The 18,261-nt window shown below is 42.3% G+C and overlaps 1 protein-coding gene and 1 long non-coding RNA gene across 3 annotated transcripts in view; both read right to left on the minus strand.

Moving 5' to 3' along the window:
- Positions 1–251: 251 nt before the first annotated feature.
- On the minus strand, positions 252–9,286 carry LOC120909344 (brevinin-2HS2A-like). 2 transcript variants are annotated; one of them, XM_040321101.1, is made up of 4 exons: positions 9,235–9,286; positions 9,064–9,140; positions 5,889–5,971; positions 252–497 (listed from the first exon to the last, which is right to left on the minus strand). In XM_040321101.1, exons 1-4 carry the CDS (start codon positions 9,269–9,271, stop codon positions 332–334), a joined length of 363 nt encoding a protein of 120 aa, XP_040177035.1. In that variant the 5' UTR covers positions 9,272–9,286; the 3' UTR covers positions 252–331. The 2 variants fall into 2 exon arrangements, with proteins under 2 accessions (XP_040177035.1, XP_040177034.1); XM_040321100.1 differs by having other exon boundaries at positions 5,889–5,986.
- An 8,325-nt stretch (positions 9,287–17,611) lies between these two features.
- LOC120909348 overlaps positions 17,612–18,261 on the minus strand; it is a 770,585-nt gene continuing 769,935 nt past the window's right edge. Inside the window, exon 3 of the long non-coding RNA XR_005741253.1 lies at positions 17,612–17,834. This is a non-coding gene — a long non-coding RNA (uncharacterized LOC120909348). The remainder of the gene's footprint in view (positions 17,835–18,261) is intronic.

An 18,261-nucleotide genomic window follows, 5' to 3' on the forward strand; every position in this document is an offset into this window, starting at 1 on the left:
CCGCCCTACAGGTGACACACGGGAACACATGAAGAACACGCAGAACTGCACACGCTAGGCTGCACTGTACTGGTGTAATCCTGGCCTGAGAGTAATCATTGGCTGATATATTCTGTATTATTTTATGTTGATTGGATAAAGTGGAGGCTCTATCCGGATCGGTGGGGCTGATTACATTCCATGGAAAGTTCTCTAAGCACTTATTTCCCCCAACTACAATAGGATCATCATATAAAAATAATAAAGAAAACTCAGTTTAAGTGATATTTTTATTTTTTTATCAGACGTTTAGGATTCAGCCAAATGATATTCCACATCAGAATAATTCTTATTACTGTTTCATATATTTTTTCATAGTTTCACATTCCGCTCCTTTAAAATTATTGGCTTTGCACTCATTCATTTTGTTCCTCACAGCGGCCATGGCTGCTGCAAAACTTCTTTTTACTTCTTTCTTTGCAACTTCCCCTCCATTTTCCTCTTCATCGGCTTCTCTCCTGGAAGAAGACACAGTTATTATTAAATAAAGCGACACTTATTATTACATAAAAACTGTATTTCACTGGTAACAAAAATGTGTATTTTTAGGACACATTGGCTGTTATTCTATGACCACATTAATATGCTAAAGGCAACGGAGATCCGTCCATTAGGGCCACCCCCCCCCCCCCCCCCTTCATTCATGCACCCAGCCCCCTAATCTACATACGGGACGCCGGACACATAGGGCCAGATTCTCGAACACGCCTCCGCAACTTAGCAGGGCAAGTGCTGTATTCTCAAAGCACTTGCTCCATAAGTTGCGGCGGCGTAGCGTAAATCGGCCGGCGTAAGCCCGCCTAATTCAAATTTGGAACAGGGGGGCGTGTTTTATTTAAATGTTGTGTGACCCGACGTGATTGACGTTTTTCCCGAACGGCGCATGCGCCGTCCGTGGAATTTCCCAGTGTGCATTGCTCCAAAGTACGCTGCAAGGACATTCACGGACGACTTACGCAAACGATGTAACTTTTTCAAATTTCGACGCGGGAACGACGGCCATACTTAACATTTGTACGCCGCACTTACGCCACCATATAGCAGGGGTAACTATACGCCGGGAAAAGCCTAACGTAAACGGCGTAAATGTACTGCGTCGGCCGGGCGTACGTTCGGGAATTCGCGTATCTAGCTAATTTGCATACTCGAAGCAGAATTCGACGGAAGCGCCACCTAGCGGCCAGCGTAAATATGCATTTACGATATGACGGTGTAACACAGTTACGCCAGTCGGGTCTACGGGAAATCTATGCGTAACTGATTCTAAGAATCAGGCGCATAGATACGACCGCGCAACTTAGAGATACGACGGCGTATCTGGAGATACGCCGTCGTATCTCATTTGAGAATCTGGGCCATTGATTCCAATGGGAGTTTTTTTTTTTAAACACGTGATAAGAGCCAGAGGCTCTAATAGGCTTCAAAAAAGCCTATTAGATGGCAGGGCGCAAGCCCACCCAGTTGTGTGACAATAGCGAATTAATATTTGTTATTGTCACGCTGATTCTCCTCCTGGACAATCAGGAAGCATATACCGTTTCCTAATTGGCCGTAAGGAGAAGCGTTCCTATTGGCTGTGGAGGAAGGAGGAGGAGCACCGCCGCCGTAATGTAAGGCAAGCTGCCGACTGTCACCTGGAGGGAAGCGCTGCCCGCACCATAGACACTCATCAATGTCCATCAGTGCCGTCTCATCAGTGAAGGAGAAAAATTACCCTTTTTGCTCAATTTTATTACAAACTATTTTTTTTATTAACAGCGCTAGACTTGGAATCAGCACAAAAATTATATGCAACCATATCCTGTAAATATAAAGAATAAACTCACTTTCTTTAAAAAAGAGGCTTAAACATGAAAAAAGAAAGAAAGAAAATCCAAAATAGTCCATTCAAAACCTTCCCAACACTGCATCAATTAGAGTGAAATCAGCTGTAGTGATGGACTAACATCTGACGGGGCGGTTGCTCCAACTGGGCTCCGTGATGAGAGGCCATGTGCCTTCTAAAGGCGGTCGTCCCTAGGTGAGTGTTGGGCTTACCGCGACTTATGCGTTCACTGCAAAGGCTGCAGATGACAACACTATTGTCAGCAGCGGACACGTTAAAAAAAGTCTACACTGCGGAGCCGTGGGCCGGTGTCCTGGGAGCGCCAGATGGGACCGTACATGGTTGATGGCTCGCTCCTGATACATTAGGAGTCTGGTTTGTCCCTCCTGTGTAATGTAAGTTCGGCCTGCTTCTCCTCCCTATCTGCTGGTCCATCTCTCCCTCTGAACTCTCCTCCTCTTCCTCTCTTCTGGGCACCCACGTGACGTCTGTAGACACGTCATCATCGACGTCACCTTCCCCACCACTAACATTAGAGATCGCGGAGTAGGCAGCAACAGCGGGGACCAACCTCCTTGGGCTGTTCTGGGTACTGTCAGACTGCTGAGTGCCGGCTGTTGCTACCTCCTCTTCCTGATCCAATGCCAAGAATGGCTGCTCATCAGAAATGTCTTCTGATGGATCGGAAAATAATTCCTGTGACTCAAGTGGAGGGTATATGGTGGTGGTGATGTTGGTGGTGAGACACTCAACCAAGTCTGGTGCGTCCTTTGACGTAATCGAACGCACCTTGTGCCACTTCCCACTTTGGCTCCGGGCTGGTGCTCCTGCCCTACCCCTACCACCCCTGCGGAAGGGCCTGCCTCTTCCTCTGCCTGTCATTTTTTAAATGACCCTGTGACAAAAGTCTCTAGAGAAGCACAGTATATGTGGAAGAAGGTATATAACAAAATCTGTTGTTTTAGGAAGCCACTGGTTTATTGCACCAGTTATAAAACTTTTTTTCAGTAACTTTTGTCTCTGTATGTAGCTGAGGTAAAGCTGCAAAACCGAAAAAAAAATCTGCAGTACTCTATTAGTTTAAAACGATATAGCAGCATGTCACATTACAGGTATACGTCACTCTCATTCAGATGGTTACTGCTGCGGTTTCGTGATTGGCTCACGTCTTCAGAGGGCGTCTTTGGAAGACGTGAGACAATCACGAAACGCATCAGGGCGTGTCCACGTGACTCTTCTGTCCATTCTAGTGTACGGCTTCCCGGTACTCAGTGCAGCAGTAACCATCTGTAGAGCTACTGATACAAGTGAGAGAGACGTATACCTGTAATGTGACATGCTGCTATATCGTTTTAACATTGTAAGCATTTTTGTACAGGGGGATTGGCTTACTCATATTAAACTGTTTTACACTATGTGGAGCTTCCCCTTGTGTTTTTATATGACCGCACTGCTGCATGCATCAACCCACTGACCAGCACTACCGCACAACCCGAGAGGGGCAGTCTGCTTTGTCCAGAGAGATTTTTTCAGGCAACATTTGAACTGGTATCCGGTAGGAGTGGCACCAGTGTTTTTATCAGGAGAGGTGGGAGGGCCTTGTCTGCCCTGCTTACCGCCACTGCCAACACAGCACACTGTGGGGTGAGTTCATGAAGGAGACAGCCGTAAACTGAGCTCTGCATGCTGGGACAGACAAAAGCACTGCCAACTTGTCCACCTCTCCCTCCCACTGGCTGCACTGCAGGGGTTCCAGTATCTGCACCCAGCACCCCCCACTGCCTTTCTCATTACTGCCACCCCCAATCACCACTCCGATCCCCAGTGTGCTCTGACAACATTTCCAGCTCCCGTCCTCTCCTTTCTGCTGCCTGCAGCCAACCCCTTCACTTTCTGACTCACCCCCTTGGTGCCGGCTGCAGCTCAGATTCCCCCTTTGTGTCCTCCTCACAGTGCTGCCGGATTCCCTCCTGTTATCCTCCGCTGGCTGGAAACTGAACTGTTAGTAAACAAGTCACCTACATAAACTTAATGGCCCGGATTCACAGACACTGGCGCACATTTATGCCGCCGTAGCGTATCTCCTTTACGCTACGCCGACGCAGCGCAGAGAGGCAAGCATTTACAAAGCACTTCCTCCCAAAAATGCGCTGGGTTTCCAAGGCGTAGGTCGGCGTAAGTGGAAGTGGGCATGAGCCATGCTAATGACGCGTGACCCCATGCAAATGATGGGCCGAGCACCAGACAGATATGTATCACCAATTGCGCCAATGCGCCATCCTGTGGACGCATCCCAGTGCGCATGCTCACAAATACGTCGGAACAACTGCCTAAGATACGCTAGATCACTGCCTACGGCGCAAACGTAACCTACGCCCAGCCATATTCACATACAAGGTAAAATACGCCGGCTTGTGTTCCCTGGTGCAGCCCTTTGCATGGATGCTGCTGAGTTACACCTCCTTTATGGGGCATAACTTTACGCCGTACGTACAACTTACGCGCACCAGTCGTAGCCTGCGTCGGGCGCAATTACGATCGTGAATCGGCGTATCTCCCTCATTTGCATATTTGTAAATATGCGCCCACTCTACGCCGGCGTAGGCAAGTTACGTCGGTGGAATGAAGACTGTTTTTAGGCGTATCTTAGTTTTGTGGGCACGGCGCACAGATACGATGGCGCATATTTGCACTTAAGCGGCGTATCTCGAGATACGTCGGCGCAAGTGCTTTGTGAATCCGGGCCAATGTATTTTGGAACAACACCAACTCTCCATTGATCTGGACTCTAGACAGAATAAACCTCGGATGGACGCAAATAAAATAGTGACCTCACAGATCTATATTAGAACCAATATTAGACATGTCCACTGCCAAAAAATGTTTGTTTTCGTTTCATTCATTTTTTATAAAAAAAATATTGTTTTTGGGGTCATTCGTTATAATGCAATTTAGCAATTTATAAATTTGAAAATCTGTAAATTAGAAAATTCATGGAATTTGAAAATCCAAAAATCACACAATGATTTCCCCTCAATCCACATCTTTAGACAGACGGTCTGTCTCCGACACAAAGGTATTCACACCTGATCATCAATAGGCTTTAAACAGTGTTATCACACAATGAAAGGCCTTTCAGGAGCCAGCCTCATTTAACAACTCAATACCCTGGGCTAAGCATTGAAAGAGTCATTCTATTGACCGGTAGGGTCAGAATAAACCAACACTTTGCAATATCTCAAGATCCTGTAATATGAGCTATCAGTAATGTCCCCTGTCCTGTAATTTCTAATTAATATTTCTCAGTCACCCTATGCCCAAAAGGGACACAGGGTGACCCTAGACACAAGTTATTAATGACGCTGGCACAGGAGTACCCCTCATCCTTCCAAAGTCTCTGTTTGTCACGGGTCATTCCGTTACAATAACTAAATAACTAACTATTAAATTATAGGTATTGGAATTTCCTTTCAAATTTGGCTGTTAGTCAGCGTAACGAATACAAATTTATCCGGAGTTATGAATAATCCAAAATAAGGAATGCTGCATCTCAAAAAGGGAATTAAAAATAATAATAATAATAAAGAGTTATTTTTATTATTATTATTGTTAATTAGTATTATTAATTTGTTACGTTCCATCCATTTACATATGGCATTTGTTATTTCGGATAATTCGTAACTTTGGATAAATCCGTATTCGTTACGTTCTCTAACAGCAAAATTTAAAAGGAAATTCTAATACCTATAATTTAATAGTTTTTAATAGTTAAGTTATTATTAGTTAGTTATTAATTTAGATTATTTCAGGATTTCAAATTTTCAGATTTCTGAATTTTCAAATATTCAAATTCAGGAATTTAGGAATTTTCTAATTTTCGAATAATTAAATTTACAATATACAAATTTTGGAATATTCGAATATTCAGAAAAATTTGTTAAACGGGTTTTCGTTTTAGCTGTTTGCCCAGATTTAAGTTTTAAAAGTCTATACTTTAATTAAAAAAAGACTTATATACACTTACTCTTGGTCACAGAGAGAATAGGAGATGAGCCCAACAAAGAAAAGGAGTAACATGGTTTTCTTCAAGGTGAACATCTTTGGGCTCTGTAGATAATTTGGCTTCATGGAATGAAAAAGAAAACAGAATTGAAAATACGACTCAAAAAATAACATGAGGCCCCCAATGTTGAGCACACATAAAATGGTTGTTTCAATACAATAAATGGCCCTTCAGTTGTTCAGAAACTATAAATCCCATCATGCCTAGTCATGTTCTGTAAATGTCAGTTTTACAATGCCTCATGGGACGTGTAGTTCTGCAATAGCTGAAGGGCCGTAGTTTGGATACCCCTGTTCTAAACCATCATGAAAGATCCCGTACATCCAAAACCCATTATGGGAAGGTTGAGTATTTTTAATGACATGGATTTGCTTGATGCTTTCCAGACCTTACTGGATCTGGTTACCCATGGATAAAACAATGATTAAGGGGTCTTCATCTATCTTGTTCCTCAATCCCACAAAAGGAAGAGCACAGCAGGTTCTTAGATGTCTGGAATATGCAGTTCAGTTTTGGGCACCAGTTCTCAAAAAGGATATCGGAGAACTGGAGAAAGTGCAGAGAAGGGCAACCAAACTGATAAGAGGCATGGAGGAGCTCAGCTATGAGGAAAGATTAGAAGAACTAAATCTATTTACTCTTGAGAAGAGGAGAATAAGGGGGCATATGATCAACATGTACAAATATATAAGAGGTCCATACAGTGAACTTGGTGTTGAGTTATTCACTTTACGGTCAACACTGAGGACAAGGGGGCACTCTTTATGTCTAGAGGATAAGAGATTTCACCTCCAAATACGGAAAGTTTTTTTCACAGTAAGAGCTGTGAAAATGTGGAACAGACTCCCTCCAGAGGTGGTTCTGGCCAGCTCAGTAGATTGCTTTAAGAAAGGCCTGGATACTTTCCTAAATGTAAATAAAATAACTGAGTACTAAGATTTGTAGGTAAAGTTGATCCAGGGTAAATCCGATTGCCTCTCGGGGGATCACAAAGGAATTTTTTCCCCTGCTGTAGCAAATTGGACCATGCTCTGCTGTTTTTTTTTGCCTTCCTCTGGATCAACTGTGGGTATGGAGTTGGGTGTATAGGATTGTACTGTGTTTTTTATTTTGTTTTTTTTATTCTTTGTGGTTGACCTGGATAGACTTGTGTCTTTTTTCAACCTGACTAACTAACTATGTAACTATGTCTTTGGAGATGCTTCTCAAGAACCAAAGTCTATGGTTTCCAGGACTTTCTATCTTAAATGGGGATGCCTTTTGACTCACCTGGGCTCCCACTCTAGTCCTCAATCAAAATGAAAGGATTTTAGATTGAAAATCAATTTATAGTTATCTGCTTTACCCACTGAACTAATGGTTTCTAGAGGGCTTTCCTTATATGAATGAGAAGAGTCCCCAGATAATGGTCTCTGAGATTTAATAATTTCCCCTTGGGATTAATAATGTATTCTGAATCTGTAATTCGTTCCAGGTTTGGAGAGACAGAGAATTAGACTATTGAGATTATGTGAAAATAATTCATCTTTATAAGGAATATAATTTATGAATGTTAGCTTTCTACTGTACCATTTCCAAATAAGGGCAAGATATTTAAGAAATAGAGTCTAATAAAATGTTCATCAAAATTATAAAAAGCAAAAAATTCCCGTTTGGGACAGAAAAATAAAACTTTATCTGATCTGCATAATAATGTTTTTATTAAGTTTACAAAAAGCTGGTTTAATTCTAGGTTGGCCAATTGAGATATTTTCTGTTTTGAATTTTGTGAACCAATTAGAATTTTCACATTCATTGTGCAAAATAAACTAATGTGAGAAAAATTATATGAGGAATAGTGTTGGGGCGAGCAGTTCAGAACGAGCATAAGTTCGGCCCAAACATCGCCCGTTCACCCATTCAGCGAACACCCAAATTTGCGGCTCGCTTGCCCACTGAGCCCCCATAATGCCCTGCACGCTGCACAGTTCATTCTAAGCCCTAAGCAATGCACTGGGCCAGTGCTTTGCCCAATCAGGGCACAGTGAATAGTGGAGATGGGCAAACAGTTCGGGCTGAGCAAAAGTTTGGCCCGAACATCACCTACGAACACCCGAATTTGCAGGGCGCTCCACAGGATGTTCATCCCGTCAAGTGCCCCACAATGCACTGCAAGCTGCACAGTGCATTTTAAACCCTGATTGGGCAAAGCTTTGCCCAATCAGGGAACAATGAATAGCTGGTTGTCAAGGAACGGGCCAGGAAGCAGCTTAACAATGGATGAGTCAACAGCTGTCAACTGGCTTTTCCTCTGACAGCTAAATGAAAACAAAAAACATTGCAGGCAATGAAAAGTGGGGGTTCCCTCAATCCATACCAGGCCCTTTTGGGAATTTAAAATGTTTTAATCTTTTACTTTAACATTAAAATCACTGCTCCTTTAAAAACAATCTTTAAAAAAAAAAATTGCATTAATACATTTCTCCCAGGGCAGTACCCAGGCCCCCTATACCCATTTTATGGCCAATAACTTGCATCTAAGCCTTCAAAATGGGGACTTTTGATTTTTCAAATTTGGATCCCATTAACTTTAATAGGGTTCACGGCTCGGATCCAAACTTTTCCATGTTCGAGAGTTCTGGTGCGAACCGAATGAAGAGGGGGGGTGTTCGGCTCATCGCTAATGAGCATTTAACCTTTAAAAGATCCACGCTGCTCACAGGTGAGCTGGCTCCAATGGCATGATCTCCTCACTGCAGGGTGCTTGCCTAGTCGCAGCTGAAGCAAAAATGAAAGGAAAATCTGGATGACTGCAAACTAGACGGAGATCCAAATGCCTTTATTTGCATAAAACCATGAAAAACATGAAGCATAATTTGTGTACGAAACATGTAAGCCATTCCTCCCTTGCTTGTACATGTAGTGCTCTTCATGTTCTTCATGGTTTTATGCGAATAAAGGCATTTGGATCTCAGTTTGGTGTGCAAACATCCAGATTTTCCTTTCATTAATGAGAAACCTTGCCGGCATTTAGAATCAAAATAAAACAGGGGAGTTGTTTAAACTTTACCTGCAAGTCATATACCAAGGATTCTTTCCTTATAAATAATTATAATTGGATTTATAATATAGTAACAATATTGCAGCATATGCTTACCGGGTAGTTCAGTTGGTGCTGAGAGTGCAGACAGCTGGAAGACTTCAGGAGTTCTACTCTACAGAGAACGGGGTTGCCTTATATAGTAGAAGAAAAACAAGCTAATTGCAGTCATTATTTTAAAAGTCAATTTTTTTTTTCAGGAACAAGTTTATTTAGTCAAATATTTACCTGCTAGCCTCCAGGTAGGACAATTAACTGCACCCATTAAGCATTCCACATATCTTCTGATCTGCTGTCTTTTAGACAGTTTGAATCTAAAATCGAAGTGGAATTCCAGCCCCAATTTTTATTTTGTTTTATAACACGGAGTCGTTTGGGGCTGTTATTTGCTAAGTGTTCGGTCAGTTTTGCTTAACGACTTGCCTACTGAGCACTTTCACCCCCTTCCTGCCCAGTCCAATTTTCAACATTTAGCGCTGTCGCACTTTGATTGACAATTGCGCGGTCATGCAACTCTGGACCCAAACAAAATGTTTTATAATTTTTTTCACACAAATAGAGCTTTCTTTTGGTGGTATTTAATCACCACTGGATTTTTATTTTTTTTTGCTAAATAAACAAATAAAGAACAAAATAAAAAAAAAAAAAGTTTTTATACTTTGTTATAAAATTTTACAAACAGGTCATTTCTCCTTCACTGATGTGTCCAGATAAGGCTTCACTGATGGGCACTGATGAGGCTGCACTGATAGGCGGCACTAAGGGGCGCAGATAGGCGGCTCTGATGAACACTGATAGGTGGCACTGATGAGAAGGCCTCATGAGCACTGATTGGCAGCACTGGTGGGCACCGATTGGCAGCACTGATAGGTGACACTGGTGAGGAGGCATTGATAGGCACTGATTGTCAGCACTGGTGGGAATGGATTGGCAGCACTAGTGGGCACTGATAGGCACACTGGTGGACACTAATTGGCAGCACTGGTGGGCACTGTTGGTACTGCAAAAGAAGTTATAGGTGGTCCCACGTAAATGACTGTAGGTTAGAAAATGGAACTGCTACCCCTACTGATACAAGCACCTGAGAGGAGTATATGGTAAATAATGAGTTAAGACAGTAGGTGTGGGGCTGTTTTTATGCATTTCTTAGATCTACAGAATCCTTTTAAATACATAAACACAACGGGCCGGATTCAGATACATTGCAGTATCTGCCGGCGTGGCGTAACGTATGTCAGATACGGTACGCCGCCGTAACTTAGGGCGCAAGTTCCATATGCAGAAAGAACTTGCGCCCTTAGTTACGGTGGCGTAAGGTATGTGTGGCGGTGTAAGCCCGCCTAATTCAAATGGGGATGATGTGGGCGTGTTTTATGTCAATTCACTGTGACCCCACGTATTTGATGTATTTTACGAACGGCGCATGCTCCCAACAGTATCCAACAGGAAACAGCCCATGCAATGGCAATTTTGAGATATAACCTAATTGAAGGAGAGAATACATTTCATAAGGTTTACCTGCGTTGGAAAGTATGAACCTCGCTAGTACAAGCGGAGAGAGGAGACAAAACACCAGCTCTCTCTCTCTGTTTACCGGGTCAATGACAGAGATTGCGGCTTTTGGATACTTGGCCCTTTCTTTGGCTTTCCTTTTTTTGTCTGATTGTATGTTTTTTCTATTTTACAGCACATTGGCACAGCCAATCTTGGATATATACTTCCTTCTCAAGTTATGGTGTTCTTTACTCCATTTCAGGTTCACAACTATCATTTATGTTGAACCTATGGAAAATCTGATTGATTCTATTATGTAATTATTGAACCAGGTATGTGTTCTTCATTTAAACCCACTGTACTCGTTTAACTATGAGTGCTGACTTAATATCTCAGTTTTACAAATACTCCCCTATTTGAAATCTTTTTCAGACTAGGCTCTTTCCTACTGTTACCTTCCATTTTCTTCTGTTTCCTTTTTAATATCAAAGACTGTAAATCTCTACCTGCTTGGTTAAAAAATGCCAATCATTCACTCATTGATTCTTGGTCATTGGGACCACCCTGAGGGGCTACCTCCCATCTCAGACTTCTGCTATGAATACTTTCTTTCAGATACATTTCCAAGGTGGAGATGTCCCACCAAGTTTAACTTGTTTCTCAAGTGCAAAAGATAAGGGGCCTTCATTGACCTCTGAATGATCTTCTGTCACTTGTGATGTTTGAGATCCAACAAAGTGTCATTTATTATTGGTGTAATTGTTTTGTTTTTTTGCTTCCTAGCTGGTTAGTGTGCTGAAAAAGAAAAACCTGTTTTGTCAGTCCTGAGACCTGTCCCCCCAGGGTACAGTAATACACATAGCTGCCCCGAGCCCTTTCTTCCTTGGTCTCCAATTCAATATAGGGCACTTATACACCCTTCCTGCCCAGACCAATTTTTATCTGTCAGTGCTCTCTCACTTTGAATGCCAATTACTCAGTCATGCAACACTGTACCCACACAAACATTTTCAAATGTTTTTCACACAAATAGAGCTTTCTTTTGATGGCATTTAATCACCACTGGGTTTTTTCTTTTTTGCAACATAAATGAACAAAGAGCGAACATTTTGAAAAAAAAAGCAATTTTTTGAGTTTCTGTGATACATTTTTGCAAATAAGTAATTTTTGTTTATAAATTTGGGCCAAAATGTACTACATATCTTTGGTTAAAAAAAAAAATAACCCAAATAGGTGTATATTATTTAGTCTGTGTGAAAGTTATAGGCCCGGATTCAGATAGAGATACGACAGCGTATCTCCTGATACGCCGTCGTATCTCTGAGTTCCGTCCGTCGTATCTATGCGCCTGATTCATAGAATCAGGTTCCGCATAGATCTTCCTAAGATCCGACAGGTGTAAGTGACTTACACCGTCGGATCTTAGGCTGCAATCTCCCGCTGGCCGCTAGGTGGCGTTTCGTTTTTTGTACGCGACGAATATGCAAATGAGGAGTTCCGCCGATTCAGAAACGAACGCCCGCCCGTCGTTTTTTTTTTACGTCGCTTGCGTTCTTTTTCCGGCGTTTAGTTACCCCTGCTATGTGAGGGGTATCCTATGTTAAGTATGGCCGTCGTTCCCGCGCCGAGTTTTGAATTTTTACGTCGTTTGCGTAAGTCGATTCAGAATAGGGTCGGACGCAAGTTACGCTCACGCCGAAACCAATGACGTCATAGCGACGTCATTTGGAGCAATGCACGCTGGGAAAAATCGCGGACACCGCATGCGCTGTTGGATCGGCGCGGGGACGTGCCTGATTTAAATTGTAGACGCCCCCTAGCCGCGGAATTTGAATTCCGCCGGGGGATTTACGATACGCTGCCGCAAGTTTTGAGGTAAGTGCTTTCTGAATACAGCACTAGCCTCAAAAACTTGCGCCGGCGGATTGTAAATCAGATAGATTACGCGGATCTAAAGATCCACTGATCTATCTGAATCTACCCCATGGAGTCTACAAGCTATGGTTCAAATCATTGAAAATTGATCACACCTGATGCACTGACGGCCTATCTCATTTTTTGAGGCCTTAAAATGTCAGGATAAGACAAATACCCCCCAAATGACCCTTTTTTTAAAGTAGACAGTCCAATGTATTTAGTAAGAGGCATGGCGAGTTTTTTAATGTTGTAATTTTTTTCCCCACTATTCTTGGGAATATGAAAAAATTATTATTATTAGTATTATTATTATTATTATTATTTTGTTTTACACAAAATTGTCATATTAACAAGTTATTTCTTACACACAGCATATACATACTTCCAAATACACTCTGCTACTGCTCCTGAAGATGGCGAAACCACATGTGTGATGCCGCGTACACACGACTGTCTTTCATGACGAGAAAACTGCCATTTTTTAGATTGGTTGTGAAAACCGGTTGTGTGTATGCTCCATAGCAGTTTTCTCAATGAGAAAAGTGGCCATAAAAAAATTAGAACCTGCTCTATTTTTTCTCGTCGTTTTTTTTCTCTCGTTCTTTTTTCTCGTTGCGAAAACCGCTCGTGTGTATGCTTTTCCGAGGGGAAAAAAAATATGCATGCTCAGAATCAAGTATGAGACAGGAGCGCTCGTTCTGGTAAAAAAAAGCGTTCGCAATGGAGATAGAACATTCGTCACGCTGTAACGGATTGAAAAGCATGAAGACTGAAAAGAACGAATCGTCTCTCACCAAACTTTTACTAACACGAGGATCAGCAAAAGCAGCCCATAGGGTGGTGCCATTTGAATGGAACTTCCCCTTAATAGTGCCATCGTATGTGTTGTCGTACGTGTTGTACGTCACCGTGCTTTGCTCGAGCGTTTTTTTTTTCATGAACGTGTATATGCAAGGCAGGCTTTAGAGGAATCACGACGAGTCAAGAAAAACATTGTTTTTTGCATGACAGGAAAAACGTTTGTGTGTACGCGGCATGAGACTTTTTCACAGCCTGGCCAGTGGTCACATATAGAGGTCCAACATACAAGGAGCACCGTCAGGCGTTCTAAGAGCATAAATTACACATCTAATTTCCTAACAACTTATCACACTTTTGAAGGCCCTGGAGCACCAGGACAGTGGAATTACCCACAAAATGACCCCATTTTGGAAAGCTACCACCCCAACGTATATTCTATGAGGCATAATGAGTCTTTTGAATGGTTAATTTTTTGCCAAAAGTCTTTAAAAACATGGAAGGAAAATAATAAACTTTTTTTATACAAAGTTGTCAATTTACAAGATATTTCTAACACTTAGCATGTACATAGCAAAAATTACTCCCCAAAACACATTCTGATACTTTTCCCGAGTATGGAGATACCACATGTGTGGGACTTTTACACAGCCTGGTGCCATAGAGAGACCCAACATGCAGGGAGCACCATCAGGCGTTTTAGGAGCATAAATTACACATTTAGTTTCTTGATGACCTATCACACTTTTGAAGGTCCTGGAGCACCAGGACAATGGAAACACCCACAAAATTAACCCATTTTGAAACGAAAACACCCACCATATATTCTATGAGGCATGGGCTGGTGACAGGTACTCAGGGTACTCTGATGGTGACAGGTACTCAGGGTACTCTGATGGTGACAGGTACTCAGGGTACTCTGATGGTGACAGGTACTCGGGGTACTCTAATGGTGACAGGTACTCTGATGGTGACAGGTACAATGGTACTCTGATGGTGACAGGTACTTGTGTAATCTGATTGACTGGTGACAGGTACTCAGGGTACTCTGATGGTGTCAGGTACTCAGATGGCGACAGGTACTTGTGTACTCTGATGGTGACAGGTACTCAGGCTGTGACAGGTACTCGGGCTGTGACAGGTACTCTTGGGCTGGTGACAAGTACTCTGATGGGGTGTGACTGGTGACAAGTACTCTGATGGGCTGTGACTGGTGACAAGTACTCTGATGGGCTGTAACTGGTCCTCTGGGGCTGGTGACAAGTACTCTGATGGGCTGTGACTGGTCCTCTTTATTTGGGGGGAGATTGGGCACTGTACTTTTTTTCCAGATCCCCTCTTCACACACTGAGGCGGAGAACCCGGAAATGGCAATACAGCTATTGGTTGACATTTGTGACCAGCTGTGATTGGACACAGCCAGTAACGTGATTAAGAGCCAATTTCATTGGCTCTTTACCCTGATCGGGGATGGGCTGCGTCCGAGGGACATGCCTCATCCTGATCGCCACACTGCGACGTGTTTCCTGCAGAGGGTGAGTTCAAGTTTTAAAGCAAATCATCTCAGTTGGTACATTTAGATACAGTATATGTGGAGACGGAATCCTTTGGGTTGCCTGAGAGTTTGTTGTCCCCAGATGCACAGAACATTCTTCTATGCACTTGATAAACAGGCAGAAAGAAAGAGAGAGGTTGGAATGAAGGCTGTCATTGGATGCCCCCACTGCTGCTGTTGCTGGAGATCTATCAGGATTTGGGAAGGAGTGCCCTGGGGCTGAATCTGTGGTGAGCCCTGGGAGAGCATTACTGGTTAGAATGACTGTTAGAACTGTAAGCTGTGGGGTGCTGAGCTTCAGAGAGTGTACCAGGAGCCCAGACAGAGGATTCTACAGAAAAGAACATGTGTCTTCTGAGCTGTATGTAGAGTCAAGCGGACACCTGGATGTTCGGATTCGGCCGAACTTCGAAAAAAAGTCCGGGTTCAAGACCCGAACTTGACCCCGAACCCCATACTAAAGTACTAAAATGTCTCTAAAAAGGTAATGGAAAGGGCTAGAGGGCTGCAAATGGCAGCAAAATGTTAGTTAGAGCATGGCAAGTACTCTGCAAAAAATGTGGATAGGGAAATAACTTAAAATAACATAAAATACATAAAAATAAAAAATAAATAATCTTGACCTAAGAGGACGAGGTCCATATGGAGTAGGAGGTTGAGGTGGCGGTGGATGTGGCGGTGTAGGTGGAAGCGGCAGTGGAGGTGGACGATGTAGCCAACACAGGTTTTTGTTTTTAATTTATTTATTTTTTAAATTAGGGTACACCCCAAAAGAGTGAGAAAGATCAAAAATACAAGAATGGCTAGGAAAGGCCGGTATACGTGTCTATTCTACACAAGGTACGGACAAGTCCTGTGGGATCCACGGTCGTTAGCAGGGGTCAAGTCCTGGGGAAAAAAGTGTGGGAACTTCCACCCAAGATCCACTCCCCCACTAAAAAAAAAAATGATACACTCATATGCATAATTACTAAACCGCGTGTTTTTTTTTTTCTATCCACTGTACCTTAGTAATCCTTTATGTTACTGGCCGCTTCCTGTATATGGATTAATCGGGTAGTGTGCGGGTATTTTGTCACTTTCTCGATGCCGCAATGTCTCCTGGGAGCTTTTGTCATTGTTCTCAGGAGACATTGTGGAGGTCTGGCGCGAGTTATCACGGGATTTAGAAAGAACTTCTTTCTAAATCCCGCGATAACTCGTGGCAGACCTCCGCAATGTCTCCTAGGAACAATGACAAAAGCTCCCAGGAGACATCGCGGCATCGAGAAAGTGACAAAATACCTGCACAGTGACTCGAGCTGGGCATCGCCGCTTAATGAAGGATCGGCTCGGGCGGCTCGGCTGCTCTAGTCCTGCAAAGGGAACGGCGTTCCTGTTTGAAAAAAGTGCAGGGACTCCGTTCCCACGCGTTCCCGCAGGACTTGAGCCCTGGTCGTTAGAGCAAATGGAATAATTCTAGCCCTAGCCCTAGACCTCCTCTGTAACTCAATACATGCAACCTGTACCATTTTTTTAAACGTCGCCGATGGAGATTTTTAAGGGTAAAAGTTTGTCGCCATTCCACGGGTACAATTTTGAAGTGTGACATGTTGGGTATCAATTTACGTAAAGTTATCTTTCACAATATAAAAAAATTGGGCATACTTTGCTGTTGTCTTATTTTTTAATTAAAAAAAGTTATTTTTTTCCCCAAAAAAGTGCGCTTGTAAGACCGCTGCGCAAATACGGTGTGACAAAAAGTATTGTAACATCCACCATTTTATTCTGTAGGGTGGTAGTAATTTTCTAGCAAAAATAAAATGTTTTTAACTTGTATATACCAAATCTCAGAAAGAGGCTTGGTCCTTAAGTGGTTAATACACAGTCCCTTGATTGCCCCTAGATGGTAACTGCTTCCAGAACCAATGCCATTAGTACAGTGTCAGTGTACATTATTATCACTGATCACTGTATTAGTGTCTCTAGTGACATCAGTGTCAGTTAGTGACCCTCCCAGCCAGTGTCTGTTAACACCAGATTGCCCGCCACCTTATCACATTACAAGTCTCTGATCACCACCTTTACAGTATAGTGTCTATAGCTGTGTAAATTCCAGAATAGATTCCATAGTTTGTAGTCACTATAATTTTTGCACAAACCGGTAAACTAACTTATTGGATTTGTTTTTTTCCAGACATGTAGCAAAATACAATTTGGCCTACATTTTTTTATTTTATTTGATTGTGTGATATTTTTATTGGATATGTTTTGTAACAGAAAGTAGAAAATATATTTTTTCTACTTTCTACCTTTTTCTACTTCCTACACATTTTCTGCTTTCTTTTATGAAACATATCTAATAAAAATATATATATATATATATATTTTTTCATTTGTATAATATAAAATAAATAAACCCAGTGGTGATCAAATACCCCCAAAAGAAAGCTCTATTTGTGTGAAAAAAAAATATATAAAATAAATTTGGGTACAGCATTGCACGATCACGCAATTGTGGAATTGTCCAAAAGTTTCAGGAACTTATTTCCCCTGCGTTTCCATAGAAATGAATTGAAATGAATGGGCCGCCCTACAGGTGACACACGGGAACACATGAAGAACACGCAGAACTGCACACGATAGGCTGCACTGTACTGGTGTAATCCTGGCCTGAGAGTAATCAATGGCTGATATATTCTGTATTATTTTATGTTGATTGGATAAAGTGGAGGATCTATCCGGATCGGTGGGGCTGATTACATTCCATGGAAAGCTCTCTAAGGACTTATTTCCCCCAACTACAATAGGATCATCATATAAAAATAATAAAGAAAACTCAGTTTAAGTGATATTTAAAAATTTTTATCAGACATTTAGGATTTAGCCAAATGATATTCCACATCAGAATAATTCTTATTACAGTTTCAAATTTTTTTTCATATTTTCACAACCCGCTCCTTGAAAATTATTGGCTTCGCACTCATTTAGTTGCTTCCCCACAGCGGCCATGATGTCAGCGAAACTTCTTTTTACTTCTTTCTTTGCAACTTTCCCTCCATTTTCCTCTTCATCGGCTTCTCTCCTGGAAGAAGACACAGTTATTATTAAATAAAGCGACACTTATTATTACATAAAAACTGTATTTCACTGGTAACAAAAATGTGTATTTTTAGGACCCATTGGCTGTTATTCTATGACCACATTAATATGCTAAAGGCAACGGAGACCCGTCCATTAGGGCCACCCCCACCCCCCCCCTTCATCCATGCACCCAGCCCCCTAATCTGCATACCGTGCTCCGGACACATTGATTCCAACGTGATAAGAGCCAGAGGCTCTAATAGGATTCAAAAAAGCCTATTAGATGGCAGGGCGCAAGCCCACCCAGTTGTGTGACAATAGCGAATGAATATTTGCTATTGTCACGCTGATTCTCCTCCTGGCCAATCAGGAAGCATATCCCGTTTCCTAATTGGCCTTAAGGGGAAGCGATCCTATTGGCTGTGGAG

Source organism: Rana temporaria, chromosome 8, assembly GCF_905171775.1.
Source record: "Rana temporaria chromosome 8, aRanTem1.1, whole genome shotgun sequence".
Lineage (NCBI taxonomy): Eukaryota > Metazoa > Chordata > Amphibia > Anura > Ranidae > Rana > Rana temporaria.

Bases quoted from the DNA above. Each gene is read 5' to 3' on its own strand.
- LOC120909344 (XM_040321100.1), bottom strand. From the start codon at position 9,271: ATGGGTGCAGTTAATTGTCCTACCTGGAGGCTAGCAG. The intron at 5,987-9,063 runs GTAAGCATATGC...CATTCCATGAAG, and splicing joins AGCACCAACTGAACTACCCG to CCAAATTATCTACAGAGCCC. The intron at 498-5,888 runs GTAAGTGTATAT...GTCTTCTTCCAG, and splicing joins TATTCTCTCTGTGACCAAGA to GAGAGAAGCCGATGAAGAGG.